This window comes from Macrosteles quadrilineatus, unplaced genomic scaffold (assembly GCF_028750875.1).
Source record: "Macrosteles quadrilineatus isolate MER2022 unplaced genomic scaffold, UCM_ALF_1.0 Scaffold_1__1_contigs__length_201487025, whole genome shotgun sequence".
Classification (NCBI taxonomy): Eukaryota; Metazoa; Arthropoda; class Insecta; order Hemiptera; family Cicadellidae; genus Macrosteles; species Macrosteles quadrilineatus.
In genome coordinates this window covers 56,836,004-56,855,335 of record NW_026542594.1, presented here as the reverse complement: position 1 = coordinate 56,855,335, position 19,332 = coordinate 56,836,004, and the positions used below count along the sequence as shown (strand labels likewise).

The window sequence follows — 19,332 nt, the reverse complement described above, 5'->3', positions numbered from 1 at the left end:
ACTTGGCAAATTTATTCAAACAATTACAAAACTATTTTGATCATCAACGGTACTCTAGATTTCTCAAGGTAGGACACGTGAATTGGAATTTTGGCGTTACAGACACAATGACAGAAACAATCAAACAAACGTACAGATATTGACATAAGACTCGGTTTGGCTTTCTTATTATATAACACGTAGAAATAACCAAACACTTCATGAATCTACGCAATGTACAAACAAAACAGTAAAGACAGTAATCTTATAATTAACTATAGTGTTTCTGCCCGTGCTTCGCAACGGGGTGAGAATCTTTGGGTCTCTAAATCCACCGTAAAAAAATAGTATATTTCGTACCTAGGGCCGAAAGTGACGTTTTGCCGACTCGAGATCGGGTTTTAAGTTCGATACGAAGTTGAGAACGTGAAACGATCGAGAGCTGCAAACCCATTTTGGCTCGTGGTACGAACGCTATTTTTTACCCAAGTATGTTTTGCAATATAACGTCCCTCTTATTTATGTAAAATATTTTGAGGAATTAGCAAAATCAAAAATAACAATAAATAGTTGTCTAGACAGCTGTGACAAAAAAAAACAAGTCTATTGCAATGCCATGGATACAGCTTGTGCATTTAATATACATTAATGTTTTAAGTAAATAAGCGAACAAGTGATTTTGCGGCCCTAGGGATGTAAACGCCTGCTCGGCCCCTATATGACAATGACAACTGGCATGGCCAGCAAAACATAACTTTCAGCCACCAATTAACGTATGTAAAACAGCTAAAAACATCATAGTGTGGTGAAAAATTTGTTACACATACTTTTACATTACCATTAATTAATTATTCATACAGAAAAAAACGGAGTCATACTTATTGCGTATTTTTATGTAAATTTCTTGTATATTCCCATGAAACTGATAATTTACCCAGCACATTAAGGCCTTTAATCCAAGTATCTAAGTTCGTAAACCATACATATAATGTGACGATAAAATATCAACGACATAGCATTTGGTCCATTGACTTTAAATCCATTAATTGTCAAAATCATTGGAGCTTGGAAAAAACTGCATGTAAAAAAATCTTTACACTAATAAAAGACGACGTGAGGAGCGCGGGCAATTGCAATGAGCTACAGCGGCTAGGACATAGCCACATGAATACAGAACGGAATGAAGGAACTAAAACGGAGAACTGGCAACAGCGCACGCGAGAAGTAGGGGGGGCGAACACACCGCTCAAGCGCTACAACGCATTAGTGGCATCCTGTCCACACACTGTTGATATATACCGATTTGTGGCAAGGTGCTACAATTAAAAACTGGAATGTTAGATGTTAAAATGGAGTGTTCATTAAAAATATCGATGCACACATGTTTCTACCACCTTCCTTCATCCACTGGTGGCCGCAGTTTGAAAGATGCCACAATTAGGTGTTTGCGAGTATTCGGTAAAACCCCGTATGTGTGTGTGTGTCTGTCAAGAACAACAACTTCAAGAACTAAATATCACCCATAATGCTTTAATCTGGCTCCAAAATTACATGACAGACCGACAACAACTTGTAGAACTAGAATACACTAAAAAAAACTATGAAATCAAATACAGATCTAAACTTCGAGAAACCTATCAAGGAATCCCGCAAGGATCAATACTTGGCCCGATCCTCTTCCTAATATACATAAATTCTTTTCCGAATGACCTATCTAGTGATAGCTCCTGCATAATGTTTGCGGACGACACTAACATAATTACACCAACACATTCCAACACCCAAAAGGAAAAAATAGAAGAAACACTTCAAACTTCAATAGCCACCTGCAACTCATTAGACCTAAAAATAAATCAACAAAAAACAACAGTTTTAAACTTCACTTCTAACAGCCAGATACAGGAAGGAAATGAAAAACGAAACGCTAAATTTCTCTGAATCACACTGGACAACCGATTAACATGGCATGACCATATTGAAAATCTGAGGTAAACTATCCCAAGTTGTATATGCTCTAAGGAGAATCAGGAAGATCACAAACAAAGAGATCTGCAAAACGGCATACCACGCTCTCTTCTCCTCACACATTAGATATGGCATAATTGCATGGGGCTCTGCCAATGAAACCGACCTGAAAAAAATACTAGTACAACAGAAAAAACCCATCAGAATCCTGGAACAAGTTGATCGGGAAGAACACTGTAAACCTCTCTTTGTCAAAAACCAGATCCTCACCTTAACATCCTTATATCTTTACGAAACCATCCTTTTTATCAAATCAAACCCACCTCAACTCAGAATAAACTGTCACGAACACAACCTCAGAATAAAATCAAACTTTAATCTAAACCAACACAGACTAACGAAAACCAGCAAAACACCAAATTACATGGGAATAAAACTATACAACATCTTACCCAACAAACTTAAAGACATAAACTTGCTCTCTAACTTCAAAAAACAGCTGAAACAATACCTCTTAAATCGACCTTATTACACAATTATTACAGAATATCTAGAAGAACATAAATTTCCTACAAAATAACACTCATCATACAAATCACACATTCAACCACACTACAACACTACACACAATCAAGAAGCTAGCAAGAAGAAAGATGAGAAAAAAATTGACAATTCCCCGGTCTCCAAGGACTGCGGCGAAGACTTCGATGGTAAATGGTAAATGGTAAATGTGTGTGTCTGTGTGTCTGGATGTGTACAGTTCTAGGGACTACACCTGAGGTCCGATTTCGATGAAATTTGGTATGTAGGTTCTAATCCATGGTATCTCCAGGCGTTTTTTCATTTTTTAGAAATTTTGATTTTTAATGGGGATTTTCCCATAAAATCCCATAAAAAACCGGAAAAATCAGATTTTCTCTAAAATGACCCGAACGATTTTGATAAAAATTTAGTATGTTGTAGCCCTTTAAATTCTGAAGAAAGTGGTACAAATCCCATTTCTGTAAAAATTACCGTTCAAAAGTTATTGTGAATCATGTTAATTTCCCATAAAAACCCCATAAAATAACAAAAAATAGGATTTTAGAAAAAATCCAGTTTTGATTTAACATATAATGTTACAATTTATTTTTGTTAGTTCCTTACAATTTTGATAGTTTTTCTTTTATTAGAAATTTTGATTTTTAATGGGGATTTTCCCATAAAACCCCATAAAATAACGGAAAAATAGGAATTTTCCAAAAATGGCCTGAACGATTTTGATAAAAATTTAATATATTATAGGCCTTTACATTCTGAACAAAATGGTACAAATCCCATTTCTGTAAAAATTACGGTTCAAAAGTTATTGCAAATTATGTTATTTTCCCATAAAATAACGGAAAAATCGGATTTTCCCAAAAATGGCCCGAACTATTTTGATAAAAATTTAGTATGTTATAGTCCTTTAAATTCTGAACAAAATTGTACAAATCCCATTTCCGTATAATACTCTCATCGCTTACACATGATAAATGTTGTTGACAAACTTATGGGAGAAAGTATGTGTCAGAATGCTGATACCGTTTATTATATTTGGATTTTTTCAAACAATCTTGATGAAACTTGGATTGTATGTTAAGGTAGAAGAGACCCATATAAGAAAAAAAATTCATCTTGATTCAACTTTTTCAAAATGGCGGCCATTTTGAAATGTTAAGTTGAATCAAATGTATATTTTTCTAACATGGGTCTCTTCTACCTTAACATACATACCCAGTTTCATAAAGGTTAGTTTAAATAATCCAAAAAATAAAAATGTTTATGCGAAAAATGCAAAATGGCGGATATCTGGTTAACAAAGCGATTATAGAAAAATGTTATTCTTGATTTTTTTTAATTTTTACCCAAGGAATCGCTACGTAAATTATGTCCCCAACTTTTTTGAACACCCTGTATATATGTATAGATTTGGATGAATGATAACAAAGCATCTAAACCTCACTACATACAAAACATTTGGAAATACAACAAACAGGGCCATCGCATCTCATCTTCTCTCTCATCTCATCATGTACCTTATGTTCGTGGTGGTCTCACTACAGTTATGGTCTACTACATGCACAAAATAGCAAAGAGGCAAAGAGACTATACATGTACAACTTTATGTCATCAATACGGTGAGGCAATGGACCCTCATTTACAAGTCAATTAATTTCAAGTTTGACAGCAACCTCATGGCAAGATTTCACAGAGGTTAATTAATTAGGACAGAAGTACAGGATGATAGCCGATGTGATATGGGTATTAATCGAAATTGCACAGTGTGAGAGTAGACCCCCTTCGAAGTAAGAATGTTACTGCTTTCTGGAGAAGAAAAACTTATATTTTTATCAAATAAAAAAAAATTTATCTGCCTCCCCCTGATGAAATTTCTGTATGGTTTACGATTACAATCAAAGATGGCTGTTCACTGATGTTATTATGATTGTAATTGCAGCAGAATCTATGGAATGTTCTGAAATCGCGGCGCCAGTGAACATCTCTTGTGATCACGGTGTAATCTTGGACATCTCCTGCGGTCATGGAAACATCATCATTGTCTCCTGAGGTTGTGGCCCCATTGTAAACACCACACGGCAATCACGAAGACATCATCAATGTAATCTCCTAAACCGGAGAAATCATTAACATTTCCCACGATTACGGAGACATTGCCATTGATTCCCACATTAGCAGTAAAATTGTAAATATGTTCTACGGTCTCGGCACCATTGTAAATATCTCTCACAATCCCGGCGATTTTATGAACATCTTCCACGGTCACTGAGTTATCATAATAGTCTCCTGGGATCACGGCACCATTGTGGATATCCCTCGCGAGGCAGCGATTTTGTGAACATCTCCCGTGGTCTCAGAGACAACACTTGAAGTAAAGCCACTCCGTAGTTATGGCCCTGCTTTTAGCTAGTTGGTACGGTAAGTTAGAGGATTAGTGATGAATGAGTCAGCCAATGAGAACATTATTTTAATATGTTTAAATGCTTAATCTTAACAGTATCTTATTTAATTCGTTATTGTTGTTATAGATATTTAAATAATTGCCCATGTTATTTTTTAAGATATTTATTTGTACGTTATTTATTGATATTTGTTCGTTTTTGTCATATATAGTATTGTTGTGAGTGATTACACTAAATAATTATAATTTCTTCAGCAAGATGAACTTTTACCATACGGTATTTTTATTATTTATAATGCATGTCAAAATTTTGTTGTTCGAATATTAATACTACAATGTAACTGCGTTTATCCTGTTTTGCAGCATTGTAATAAAATAAATAAATAAAGAAATAAAGAAATAAATATGGATTTGGTTTTGGTAAAACTGTCATCATTGAAACTGCCGTTTGAAATACAGGGCTCATGGAAACTTCATACTGCAGGGTAAATGTGGTGTGGCACCTTTTTCGTAATCCAAAAATGTTTTTTGATTATAAGTTAAGGGCTTAAATGATTCATAACACACTCATAAAATAATATATCATGTAATATCTCAAATCCAACCCATGTTACTTACCTCGTCTGGTTCCATTGGGATGATGGTGCAGAGGGCAAATATGAAAGGATGAACATACTTCATGTACAAGTAGTATGTAGCGACTGCATCTGACACTGAGTAGTTGGATAACACTTGGGGCTCTTCTGAGGCAAGTCTGTCATGAAAACATGTCACATGATAATACAGCGTTATTATGCTTCGTTCACTAAATTTAGGCCGTAATGGGGGAAGTTCCCCCATAACTTTTTTGTTTAATATATATGTCGCAGCTTATTGATGTTTTGGCACACTTCAGCTGTTGAGCAATTATTTCAAAGGTAGGATCAAATCAAAAATCAAATCAAACATAATCTATCCATGAAACAAAAATTACAAAACAGTAATTCTAAAAAATAATGGATCTTCCCCACATAGGCGAAGCCTGTGCGTGGGGAACGAGTTATAATCAGTCCATCCATATTCTACAATCTACAATCTAACACTGTTATAATAATTATTACTCTATATACTAATTACACATTTACAAAAAGGAAAAAGCAATTTTACTAGGAAGCCACTGCAGATAACGTAAGCATGATCAAACGGGGGGAATAGATTTCTTCCCCTAAAACTGCCTAGATTTTGTGAGCAAAGTATACTTAGAGTTCATAAAACTAACTATTATCTTTGAGTATTAATACAACTAGACCTTTCATCCCCATGTTAAAGTAGTCACCAGTTTTTTTATCAAAATCTTTGTAGTTGATGTGAGCTACCGACAGATTGCGCTGATATAAATCACTAATTTCCGTCATGGACTTTTTAACCAAGTAAAATTAATAGAATGACTTATTGTGAGCTACGGCAACTGTTATGACCCATCAAATTTATGAGCAACAAAAAATAAGGTAGAGTTTTAGACCCTAGCACATTCTGTGTTCACATAACTATGTTCTTTTTTAACAACAGCTGTTCCATATAAATGGTATATCTACTTCAGTATCCAATAGTCAATAGTCAATCCACATCATTTAAGAATGTCACTGATTGTTAGCATGAAATTATTCAAAATGTTAACATTTTTATTTATACATCATGTCAAAATTAAAAGACCCTTTATACTTGCCTGCACATGTCCTCCGGGTCAAGCTCTACAGGGTCGTATCTCAGCTTAGCTTTGGCAACAGCTTTCAGGTTTTGAGAACCAACAGGTAAATATGAGTCTCGCTTTACCCAACTGAAATATTAAACATAAAAATATTGTTACGTTTTTATCCAGCACTACTGGTGTAAAGGAGTCAACCAATGCTCTAATGGTGTGACAGCTTCTTTCAATCAAATTACTACTTTTTACACAAGTTTTAGGGATAAAAAATGTGTGGATACGTTTTAATTACATACCAGAGACAGTCCATGTGCATAGCAGGTCGGCAAGCGTAGACACCTTCTTTGTTGCGAGAAAACCCAATTTCTTGCTTCATATCTAGATTGTACACTGCTGCTCGAGTCTCAACAAATGGCCAATCAAAGAAGTCACCGTTGTATGTCACGAAAATGTGTGGACGAACCTACAATATGTCAAACACACAAAACTATAATATCTTACATTGAGTCTGTGCTTTATCACTGCTTAATCAATTGTGTTTTTAATGTTACATATTAATTTCTTGTTCAGATGGAGTAAGAAGAGTTCAAGTAAAGTATTATGCACATTGTAACTGTACTGTTTTTTTTTCTTATGTTATGTTTTCTCCTATCTGTCCAAAATATTTTTTAAGATATTTATTTGTACGTTATTTATTGATATTTATTCGTTTTTTGTCATATATTGTATTGTTGTGAGTGATTACACTAATAATTATAATTTCTTCAGCATGATGAGCTTTTACCATATTTATTATTTATAATGCATGTCAAGATTTTGTTGTTCGAAAATTAATTAATTAATGCTACAATGTAACTGGGTTTATCCTGTTTTGCAGCATTGTAATAAAACAAACTAGTGTACATGTTGCTCGAAATCGAGCAATTGCAAAGAAGTACAGGAGTTATTTATAAACAAATAACTTGTTTAAAAACTAATAACAGTCATAATTTCTGATGATTTTAAAAGAGTCAACTAAAAGATTATTAACTGATAAAAATACTCACAATTTACATGACAGTCCTATTCCAGTTTAAAGGGTTAATTTTTAACAATCAATCTGCCCACGTACGGGAAAAGGTAAGCTTACAATTTAAGTCAACGTAAAAAGGCTGACAGCTTTTATAAAGTACCGTACCTAAGTTGTTTGGCCAATATGTAGACAATAAGGTGTATGCTACTTTAAACTCTACAGGATAGAGTTAGGCAAAAACTGGCAGAACTCTGAAATGGTGTTATTTATCATAGGCTTACTCATGTGCAAAATCCTTAGAATAAAAATGCAATAACTAATCACCGATATCATTTAACACAAACCAACATCCAAAACTAAACACATTTTTAATACAACATAGATAATTTACACATTGACTGTTTTACATATGTTCTTCTTCTCACTATTAATTTTTGCTTCGCATGGGAAAAATCTGTTTCATAATCATTGAAATAGATTTATAATAAATAATCTATCATAAAGTTTAAGATTAAATAAACCTACCACATAGTTGTTTTACATGGTGGAAGGAAAATACTTTTTTTTGATCAGCTGTCGGTATTTGTTAAATAGACATTTGACAGTTCTAGTTGTTTACAATAAAATGTCAAAGCAAATGTAAACATTGTGAATTTTCTCATGCTTCCATGGAGACCAATTATTTAATATTTAATTTCTGACAACAGCTGGAGTTTCAAAACAATGTTTGTTTCCCATGTTTATCTTATGGAGGAATACGATACTTTAAAGGGCCCCAGGGCCTCACTCTCTAATTATTTACCTAAAAAGAAAGTTTCCTGCACAACTTCACGTTACGCTCTTTCCAATGACACCAAAAACATGCCAATCGGTTCAGTAGTTTCGGAGGAGTAATTGTCACAAAAATCGTGCTTGCGTATTAAATAAGTATAGATAAAACAATCAAAAATAAATAAATATGCTAGTTAACAAGCAACTTGATAAATATAAGTTTTATTGTCTGAGGAATGTCTTGGCTTCACCAACACAATTACGTCAAGTTGGGTCACAGTTTGGTATGATGAAGAACCGGGTCATTCGCATCCTTCCACTGGGTTAACAGAGGTTCAAACCTTAACCCTTTGCACTCCGACGTCCGAATTATCGGACGTTGTAATTTCGGCCAAAAACTCCGAGGTCCGAAATATCGCACGTCAGCAAAATCTCCCGAAAAATCCGACGTCCGAAATATCGGTCATCGGTAAAATCGATCGTACTGGCTATTTAAATAGTCCAAACGCGCTAATATTATGACATATTTGTTGGAAAGAGTTGTGAAATATTACTCTATGCTTTTTTTCTCCTACGTAGCTGTAATTTTTTGTTTGTCATCTTTTGTTTTTGTGGTCTATGGCGCTGGCCGGCTGACGCAATCCAGCTGTCTGCAGTAACTGCGAGGTCGGTGTTTGTTTGTTGTTTGCATTGTTGTTGTTTATGTTTACTGCTAATGTTTCTGTTTACAGTTGGTTTTTGAGTAAAATTTTAAGCTTTTATATATTTAAGTTTACAATGGAAGATTCTGACAGTTCTGATGAAGATATTTATAATAACAGACGCAGACGACAATCACCAGTTAGTGAAAATACACTGTTCAGAAACGTAGTGGAATCTGGTGTTGGTGTTTATGATGACTTGAGTGACAGTTTTGTGGAAAACATATAAGATTCTGAAACTTCTGATAGTGAAAACAAAAGTGATGTTTTGTCAGGTTTTGATGATGATACTGATTAAGACCCTGACTATGTTTTATCAGAGGAAGAAAGTTCAGATGAAGATGCTCAACCTACAAAATCTCGTGATAGAAATATGCCTCTTGGTAGGCCTAGTGACATAGCTGAAAGTAGGCCTGTTGAGTTTGTAATCTCGAATTCAGGTAGGCCTAGTCCTAACCTAGCTTCAAATGGTAGGCCTAATCCCTCAACTAACCAATTGCATGATACCCAATTGCATGATACCAATAATGTAGATTTAATCCAAAATGTCCTTGAAGAAAATGTAGGCCTAAATGAGCCCCTTTTGAACAATGAAGTAAATGTAAATGCACCCCTTTTGAACAACGAAGTAAATGTAAATGCACCCTTTTTGAACTTGAATACTGTATATGCTACTATTGAAGATGTAATAAGAAATTCCGAACGTTGTGAAACCCCTAACCCTGACCCTGATATTCCACCAGATATGGACCTTAGTGAAGAAGAATGGAAACCTGTCCATGAAAGTGATGACCCTGGATTTGACCATGACATTTTATTTTTCAAACAACCTGGTCCAAAGCACTGTCCTCCTCGTGATTCTGAACCGATTGATTATTTTTATTTATTTTTCACGGTTGCAATCCTAACAAAATTCGTAAGAGAAACTAACAGGTATGCTAATCAGTACATCGAATCACATACATAATTTGACCCCTAATTCTAGAGCCCATAAATGGAGACCGGTAACACTAGCTGAAATGAAGGCATTTATTGCAGTAATTTTAAATATGGGCCTAAATAGGAAACCGACAATTCAGAGCTACTGGGCAACATCTGACTCCCAATATACTCCCTGGTACGGAAAGATGTTTAGTCGATCTCGTTTTGAAAGTATTATTCAATTTTTTCATATGGTAGACAATTCAAATTTGCCTAAAATTGGGGAGCCTGGATATGACCCGTGTGCAAAATTTTCGCCCCTGCTAGAAGCCGTCAACAGACTGTTTAGGCTGTACTACACACCACACCGTGAGTTGTCGGTTGATGAAAGTTTGATCGGAACTAAATCAAGATCTCAGTTGTTGCAATACCTCCCAAACAAACACCATCACAAATCGGGTGTTGAAATAAACCCTTAATATGGTTTATATTCTAATCTTATCTTAAACAATAATAATTTGAGGACAGAGGTTTTAAAGCATGAGGTTTAATGGTACATAAGTTAAATGATTAATATAGGGTTACAAAAAAATTGTTCAGGGGTGGGGATTCGTGCTGGCCGAATCAAAAGATTTCCAATTTAAATTTTCAATGAGTATGGTAAATTATAAATTTAATAATCTTTCAAAAACAATAAATTAAATAGGAAGGATTTTGATTTTAATTAATGGAGGTAAATAGGGTCCAAATGGATGCTTGAGGAGTCTATAAGTTAGTCTGAGTTAATAAATGGAAAGTTCTCACCAATCTTCTGTAATAATAATTTTCTTCTTAGTTTAAAGGCTTAAATTCTTCTTTCTTCGGTTAACTTAATTTGGATATTTTGCCAATACTTTACTTTATATTTTCATAATTTATTTCACAACTAATATAGTTTCTATGTGCTCTTCTTGAATAGCTAAACTGCACTCTCCTTTTCATTGTTGTAAATCATATCAAGTTATGGGGTTCACATCAATAAAAACATGGTTGAATTTTATTAATAATCTTGAACCCAGATGGATGGTGTTCTGATTGGAGGATTTGTTTTTGAATAATAATTTTGGATAAGCCAATGAATAAATTTTGATAGTAAATTATATATATGTTGAGACAATATGGTTTTAATAATATTAAAAATGGACATGGATAAATATTGAAAATATAACAAGATTGAGTTTGAAAATAAAATAAGGACTATAATTATAAACATTGAATTTTGAGTCATTACAATATCCCCTCAGAAAATATGTAATTAAATTTTTAATGACATATTTTCGCTAAATGACGAAAAATGTATTTAGCATTATACAGCAAATAACAAATATTGAGATGAAATTGAGTTGAAACAAAAATCTAACAAACTTAACATTAAGGTTTAACTAGAACAAATTTCAGTTGGAATGAACATAACAATAAAATAATTCTAAAATAGCAAAATGATTACTATCCCCTCCTATCTTCTACAAACATTAAAAAACATAACATTAATTTAAGTGGTTAAAACAATTTTTTTTATTTTTTACATAATAAATGAATGGAGTGATGAACAAATGTTGAAATATGAAATGAACATGAGACATATAAGAGATGTATGATTCTTATAGGTACCATGGAGTACATTAAATGAATAGTTGTTTGTGATTGCTTGATGATAACCTCTTATAACTAAATACATTAAATTTGTGATTATGACTATAGTTTAACTATTGGGACAGAGGTAACTGGAGAAATTGGCTTGTTCACTCACTGCTTGTGTGGGTATGATTTAAAATTCTTCCCTTTTACAGCAATGTTTATAGGGTTAAGCACACATTACAGTTTATCTTCTATCTTCGGTTGTGGTGTGTAGATCGGTTCCATGTATTTCTTCATGGAGGATATATGATAGGGTCCATATAATTTATCATTGTAGAGATCACTTATGTGGTATGTTGATGGTCCAAGTATTTCTCTGATGACAAAAGGGCCTTGGTACACTTCAAACAATTTGGCTGTCTCACCATAAATAGCTCTGGATAAGGGATGAGATTTTATGAGTACTTTGTCGTTGATGTTTAGAGACTGTGGTTGTCTATTTTTGTTTAATCGGTTGGAACGTTTTCTTCGGGTTTCACTTAGTTTTCTTTCTGCCATCAATAATTTTTGTTCATAAGGCATGTCATTGTTGATTGGGTGATGTAGGTATTCTTCCCAAAATCTAATGTCCTTAATACCATACTGCAACTCATTGGGAGTAAATCCAGTGGATTCATGGTGAATTTCATTTAAACATTGGTTTATCTCTGGTATATATTTTACCCATTTTTGTTGTTGTTTAGAACAGTATGTCCTTAGACATCTTTTGATTTCTCTTATTGGTCTTTCTGCTAAATTGAAACAGGGGTAATAGACAGGGTTGTATATAGGTGTGATGTTCTCTTTCTCTAATCTTGAGGTCCATTCATGACTTTTGAATTGTGTGCCATTATCAGTTTGTATACAGCGGGGCTTTCCATGTTCAGGAATATGTATATTAAATAGTTTGTTGAGTATGATTTTAGTAGTGGCTCTCTGCATTGGGTAAAGTTTAATGAATTTTGTGAATATATCAATGATTATGAGTAGGTATTTTACATTTCCAACACTTGTAGGAAAAGGGCCGATGATATCGATAGCAAGTTGATCATTCTTACTGCGACATGTGATCCCTTTGGCGATCGCAGTCATGTGTTTGTTGCTGATTTTACATCTTTGACAAGTATCGCATGTTGATAAATACTTCCGAATGGTTCTGTTCATATTCTTGAAAACAAAAGTTTCCTGTAGTAGCTGAAGACATTTTTTGGCTCCGCAATGTAGGTAATGTAAATGACATTCCCATATTAGGTGTGGTATCATGATTGTAGGTACTCTGATTAACCATTTATTGCCCAAGCGTTGATAAAGAATGTCATTATGAATTTTAAAATTTCTCTGTAGCTTTTGTGCTGTTGTGGTATCTGGATTATCATGAATTGTTTCAATGATTGTCTGTAATTGGAGATCTTCTTGCTGTAGCTGGGGTAGATTTTGAAGGTCTTCACGAAGTTGTGGGTCCGTAGTTCTTTCTATGTAATGGATAGTTAATTCATTTGTTATATTACATGAATCAGTTTGTTGGTTTGGTGGAATCCGGCTAAGAGTATCGGCCGTTATATTTTCCGTGCCCTTGCAGTGGATTATTGTGAAATTATATTCTTGGATAGCTAGAATCCATCTAGCAAGGCGGTTGTTGAGGAGTTTACAAGTTTTTAAGAAAGTAAGGGCATGATTATCAGTTATGACTTTCAATTTGGTACCTAATATAATGTATCGAGATTTCTGTAGACAATGAATTATAGCCAATAATTCTTTTTCTGTGGTAGTAAACCGTTGCTCTGCAGGCTGTAGCGTTCTGGACATAAACATGATGGCAGCTTTATCTCCGTTCTCTTTGATTTGATACAGGTGACCTCCGATGGCGATGTCTGAGGCATCAGTCTGTAAGTAGAATTCTTTGGCTGGGTCAGGATGATTTAATACACTGGTTTGCAGGAAAAGTTGTTTGATTTCATTAAAGTTAATGTCATCTGCAGGTGTCCAGATAAACTTATTCTTTTTGGAAGTTAGTCGCAATAAAGGTTGAATTGTAGAGGAAATTTATCGAGAAATTTATTGTAATAATTAATACAACCAAGGAATGATTTAAGTTGTGTTCTGTTCTTTGGTGTAGGGAATTTTAAGATGGGGTCTACCTTGCTTTGATCCATTACAAGTCCTTCTTTTGTCAGTGTGTACCCGAGGAATGGTACTGATTCTCTGCAAAACTGAGATTTGTTGAAGTTAATGGTCATGTTAGCTGATTGTAACTTCTCAAAAATGTATTCTAAATGTATAAGGTGTGTTTCAAAATCTGATGAAATGATACATATATCATCTATGTAGATTGCAGTGAAGTCTTCTACGGCTGCATCGAAAACTTGGTCTAATGCCCTTACTAAGGCTGCTTGTGATGTTGAAATTCCAAATGGTGTAACAGTATACTGGTATGTTTTACCACGGAATTGGAAAGCGGTATACTGACGAGATTCAAGCGATAAAGGTATCTGCCAGTAAGATGCAGTAAGGTCAATACTACTGATAAATTTAGCATTACGGCATTTACTTAATATTTCATTTACACTGCGGTTACACTCGTAATCCGGTACGATTATGTTGTTTGCTTTACGTGCGTCCAGACACAATCTTATTTCCCCTGTTTTCTTTATTACTGGGATGATTGGGTTAATGAAGGTACTCTTACTTCGTTCTATTACTTTAATTTGCTCCATCCGATTTATTTCCTGTTCTACGGCAGTTTGATACTGTTGAGGTACTGGATAAACAGTTGATTTAAAATTATGTGGATTATTAACTTTCAATTCATGAGTATATTTTGTACAACAACCTGGTTTTTCTGAAAACACTTGTTTATATTTAAGCAATAAATTGCTTAATTTTCTCTTTTGTTCCCCATTGGTATAGTCATTCTCCATCAATGACTTATTAATCATTTCATCTGTCAGATCGGTGTCCTCGTTGTGTTCTTTCCTGGGTAAGCGATATTCTTCATACACTGTAAAATGGTCTTCTTCATTGTTATAATAGTCATCATAAGGCCTTTGGCAATTGCCTATATCTATTTGACATACTTGTCCCATTTTAATACTCATATCACATTTTAGATTAATATCAGTATCATTAATTGTTAAGCTTAATTTATTTTCATTGGAATCTATCTTTAGTCGGAGTTCTGTTAATGTGTCCATACCAAATATCACAGGTTTAATTAAATTAGGTATGATAAGAAATTGAAGCCAGATGGTCTGATGTTCAATGGTTACAGGGGCATAAATGATTCTTGCAACACGTTTTGATTTTTCACCAGTAGCTGTAGTTATTGTCGTATTAGACAAAGGAAGTTCTTCAAATGGTTGAATTATTTTTTGATTCTCTTTGAAACATTGTTCGGAAATACATGTTATTGTAGAACCAGTATCGATTAATGCTTTTGTTGGGAGATTATTGATTCTAATATCTATTTCAGGGCATTTAACTGGTTTGGATACAGGAAATTTATTATTTTCAGTGGGTTCATTTAATAAAAAATCTTGATCACACATTATATTATTTATCGAAAAATTGTTAGGGTTATTTAAAGAATTATTTTCGAGGATATTTGCTGTTGATATCGCTGTAGTTGTTATGATGTTGGTAGTTGATGGTCCTCGGCTTACATCTACAGCGACGGGTCGTTTCCCTGGCTGGTGTATGAGGGGTTGAAATTTGTTGGAGATCTTTGTTGTGTTGCTGTGTCATGTGGACTGTCTTGACTTATCATGGCACATACTTGTTTTTGCTCATTTGTAGGATATGGTTTGCTGTTATTGTAATAGTATTGATTAGGCCTTTGGTGGTATCGGTTTTGATCAGTGAGCGTATTGGTATAAGGATGCTGTCTGTGGTTTTGATTGTAGTTTTTGCGAGGATCATGTCTGAAACGGTTGTATGGCTGATATTGGTGTTCTCTAGGTTCTTGATGTTCTTGGTGTGGTGTCCGTATAGCATAAGATGATGTTTTTGGTTGATAGGCTCGATGGTTAATATCAGAGCTATATGGTGGAGTCTTGTTACGATGTGTAGGACTATTTGGTCGGTGATCCATATTATGGTAGTTCGCAGGTTTGCTCCTTTTGGGTCCATCTCGGATATCTTCTTTTTGCAGAAGTCTTTCGAATGCTCGAATTGTTGTCACGTTCTGTACTTGAATGCTATCTTGGATGAGTTGATCAAATCGTTCGCTTAACAGGATCACTATTTCCTCTTCAGTCATTTGTGGTGTAATAGACTGTAGCAATAGGACTCTCTCAGTAAAATATTCAGTTCTGTTGAGCGTTCCATTAGGTTTGTAATGTTCGGCTTCAATCTTGCTACGTACTCCTCTTTGTACTTCACGGCTCCAGTATTTCATGGTGAATTCTTCGGAGAATCTTTCCCAACTGTTAATGTCTGCCTTAACCAGTTGAAGCCATCTGGACGCTGGTCCTTCAAAACTGACGTCGAGCAGATCTTTCAGAATTTCAACAGGGTCGTTATTAGGATTTCTTTCTATCCTTTTAGCGTAGAACCGTTTAAGTTTTTGTAGATATTCATTTGGATTTATAGTTCTTCCATTGAATTTAGGGATTTGTCTTTCCATTGGGTCAGATCCCGAACATATGATTTGAATAGGATTGTCGTTCCGGATTGGTGAATGATGTTTCAGTTTTAGTGACTGTACTTCACTTTCACATTTGTTTAGAGTTTCAGTAATAGTTTTAATTTCGTTTTGTTGTTCTTGGATAAGATTATTTTGTATGTGTAATTTAGGAACAATTTCATTGTGGATGGATTGTGCATAATATTTAGCAATATTTTCACTGTCGGTTTTTGTTTGTAGCACTAATGCTTTCATATTTTGTTCTAACTTTTGTTCTTGTTGTTCCAAGTTATTAGTTACAAATGTCTGGATATTTATTTTTGATTCGTCAATTTGATTTGTGATTTGAAATTGAAATTCTTTGTTCTCTTGATTTTGGGACTGTTGGTTAGCTTTTAGGACATTTAATTCCTGGCGAAATTCACTTTGTGTTGTTCTAATGTCATTTATTTGTTCTGTTAGAATTTTTTGACATGATTTTATCTCACGGTTTAGCTCTATTCGGGTCTGATCTAATTTTTGGTTTAGTTGTGTGTTGGTTTGATCAAGTTTAGTGTTAAACTGTTCTAGAAAATTAAATATTTTGTTCAAATCCGGTTGTTCAGTAGTTTGCGTAGCTTTAACTTCAGGTGGTTGAGAAGTTGCGTGTGTGAACGTTGGTATTACGTCATTGGGACGGTTTTCAATGGTCGGAGACTCGGTCTCTAACAGCTGGAAACTTGCTTCGGGCGTCTTCGTTAACCCTCGGATGATTCCGTGTGTCGATGTGGTTCTAATATCAGCTGACTGTGAATGTGTGCTTTGATTGGCTGCGGGTCTTTGGTGTACTTCAATAATCTCGGCCCGGTCCGTTGATTCTGATTGGTCGCTCTCGTTCCGGTTCAAATCTTCGACACTGGGTCCACTGGGATTGAAACGTTCCGAACCCGAACCGGTGTTAGATTCATCTTGGCCTTCTACATAGGTTAGGTTTTCCATTTCTTCTGTTGACAGATTTGACGATTCGTCTGATTCGTGTTGTTGAAATGATAATGCAGGATAACGTCTCGGTTGTCTCAAATTATAGTGATTATCGTTATCGTTGTTAGCCATTTTGTTTACGACGGTGTAAGGGAACAGGGATATTATAGGACAAGTTGGGTATCGTTATAACAATAATGAGCTAGGCCTAAGCTTTACGACATGAAATAAATCTGTTTTACCTTATAGTAGCCTATTTATTTTTAGAATTACAAGTCGTTTAGTTAGTACCTAATATTGGTGGGACATAAGTTGTGGGAAATCGGGATTCTTAATCCTACCTAACTTCTTAAGAGTAGGCCTAACATACGTAAGTAGCCTATTAGCCTATTGGTATTTATTAGCCTATTTTAGATTGTCTCAACATACGATTATGAAATCTTTTGATTCAAGCCTATTACGTTGGGCGCCATTGAAATAAACCCTTAATATGGTTTATATTCTAATCTTATCTTAAACAATAATAATTTGAGGACAGAGGTTTTAAAGCATGAGGTTTAATGGTACATAAGTTAAATGATTAATATAGGGTTACAAAAAAATTGTTCAGGGGTGGGGATTCGTGCTGGCCGAATCAAAAGATTTCCAATTTAAATTTTCAATGAGTATGGTAAATTATAAATTTAATAATCTTTCAAAAACAATAAATTAAATAGGAAGGATTTTGATTTTAATTAATGGAGGTAAATAGGGTCCAAATGGATGTTTGAGGAGTCTATAAGTTAGTCTGAGTTAATAAATGGAAAGTTCTCACCAATCTTCTGTAATAATAATTTTCTTCTTAGTTTAAAGGCTTAAATTCTTCTTTCTTCGGTTAACTTAATTTGGATATTTTGCCAATACTTTACTTTATATTTTCATAATTTATTTCACAACTAATATAGTTTCTATGTGCTCTTCTTGAATAGCTAAACTGCACTCAGTGGCGTACCGACACAATTGGGGGCCTGGGGCGGCTATTCATGAGGGGGCCTATATATATATATATATACATATATATATACATATACATATATATATATACATATATATATGTGTGTTTGTGTACGATTATTAAATTTAGATAGTTATACATTTTTTACTACTGCTACTGTAATAAAAAATTATATTACTAGTTATAGTTACTAAAGTTTCTATTCTGTATCAAATAAATTAGTATCAAGAGCAATATAAATAAACAATATAAATTTAGTAGCAAGTAAGATGAAGGTAACAGATACAGAACACAGACAACATAAATTGGTATGTTCAAATTTTATTCTAAAATTACAAGAGAGTGTGTATATACAAAACTGGAGAAAAACGACATTCCAGTATTTCAGTGAAATGAAAATACGAGGAGAAACACATTAAAATGTTTTTTTTCGAGCCTTAACTTCAGAAAACTGCTTGATTACTTCATCAAAATTTACACGTTTTGCAGTCTCATTTTCAATAGATAGCAAAGCCAAGCTTGTCAAACGAGATTGGCTCATTGTAGAGCGTAGGTAAGTTTTTATCAATTTGAGTTTGGAAAAACTCCTCTCACAAGAAGCCACAGATACACAAATGGTTAAAAACAGTTTAAGTGCCTCTGTTATGTTTGGCAACGATTCACGAAAGTCCATTTCAATAATAAATTGTAGCATTTTCAGTGATGTCCACGAGGCTGCAACATCAGTTCCTATGCTGGAAGCCTTCAGATGCCGTCTCAGTCTTTTTACTTCTGGTAACATCTCTTGTTCCTCTACATCGTCGAAAGCAGTGGTGAATCGGTTTATATAAGTCATCATAGTTTGGTCGTCTTCTAGTTTTGCAAGATTTTCTGAGTGCACAACAGCAAATTGTTCATAAACATTTTCCATTGATGTTAGTCGTTTTTCTAGTTCCTCATGAAATCTGTCGATGCACTCTAACATAGAGCGTTTCAACTCTTGTTGTGGGGTCAAACCTGCATCTTGAGCAGTTTCTCCTGGCATCATTTTTTTTACTCGTTTGCGTTGTCTCCGTTCCAAGTCGATGTCCATTTCCGCACAAGTTTTTGTTCCATATTCTAAAGCTTTATCTGTCAGCTCTTCCCTA

General features: G+C 34.4%; 1 protein-coding gene across 1 annotated transcript in view; it reads right to left on the bottom strand.

Moving 5' to 3' along the window:
- LOC128983180 (DNA polymerase epsilon catalytic subunit 1) overlaps positions 1 to 19,332 on the bottom strand; it is a 249,705-nt gene that overhangs the window by 167,177 nt on the left and 63,196 nt on the right. Inside the window, exons 8-10 of the mRNA XM_054402367.1 lie at positions 6,866 to 7,032; positions 6,591 to 6,701; positions 5,504 to 5,639 (exon numbers count right to left, since the gene is read on the bottom strand). Coding sequence (XP_054258342.1) covers positions 5,504 to 5,639; positions 6,591 to 6,701; positions 6,866 to 7,032 — 414 coding nt within the window. The remainder of the gene's footprint in view (positions 1 to 5,503; positions 5,640 to 6,590; positions 6,702 to 6,865; positions 7,033 to 19,332) is intronic.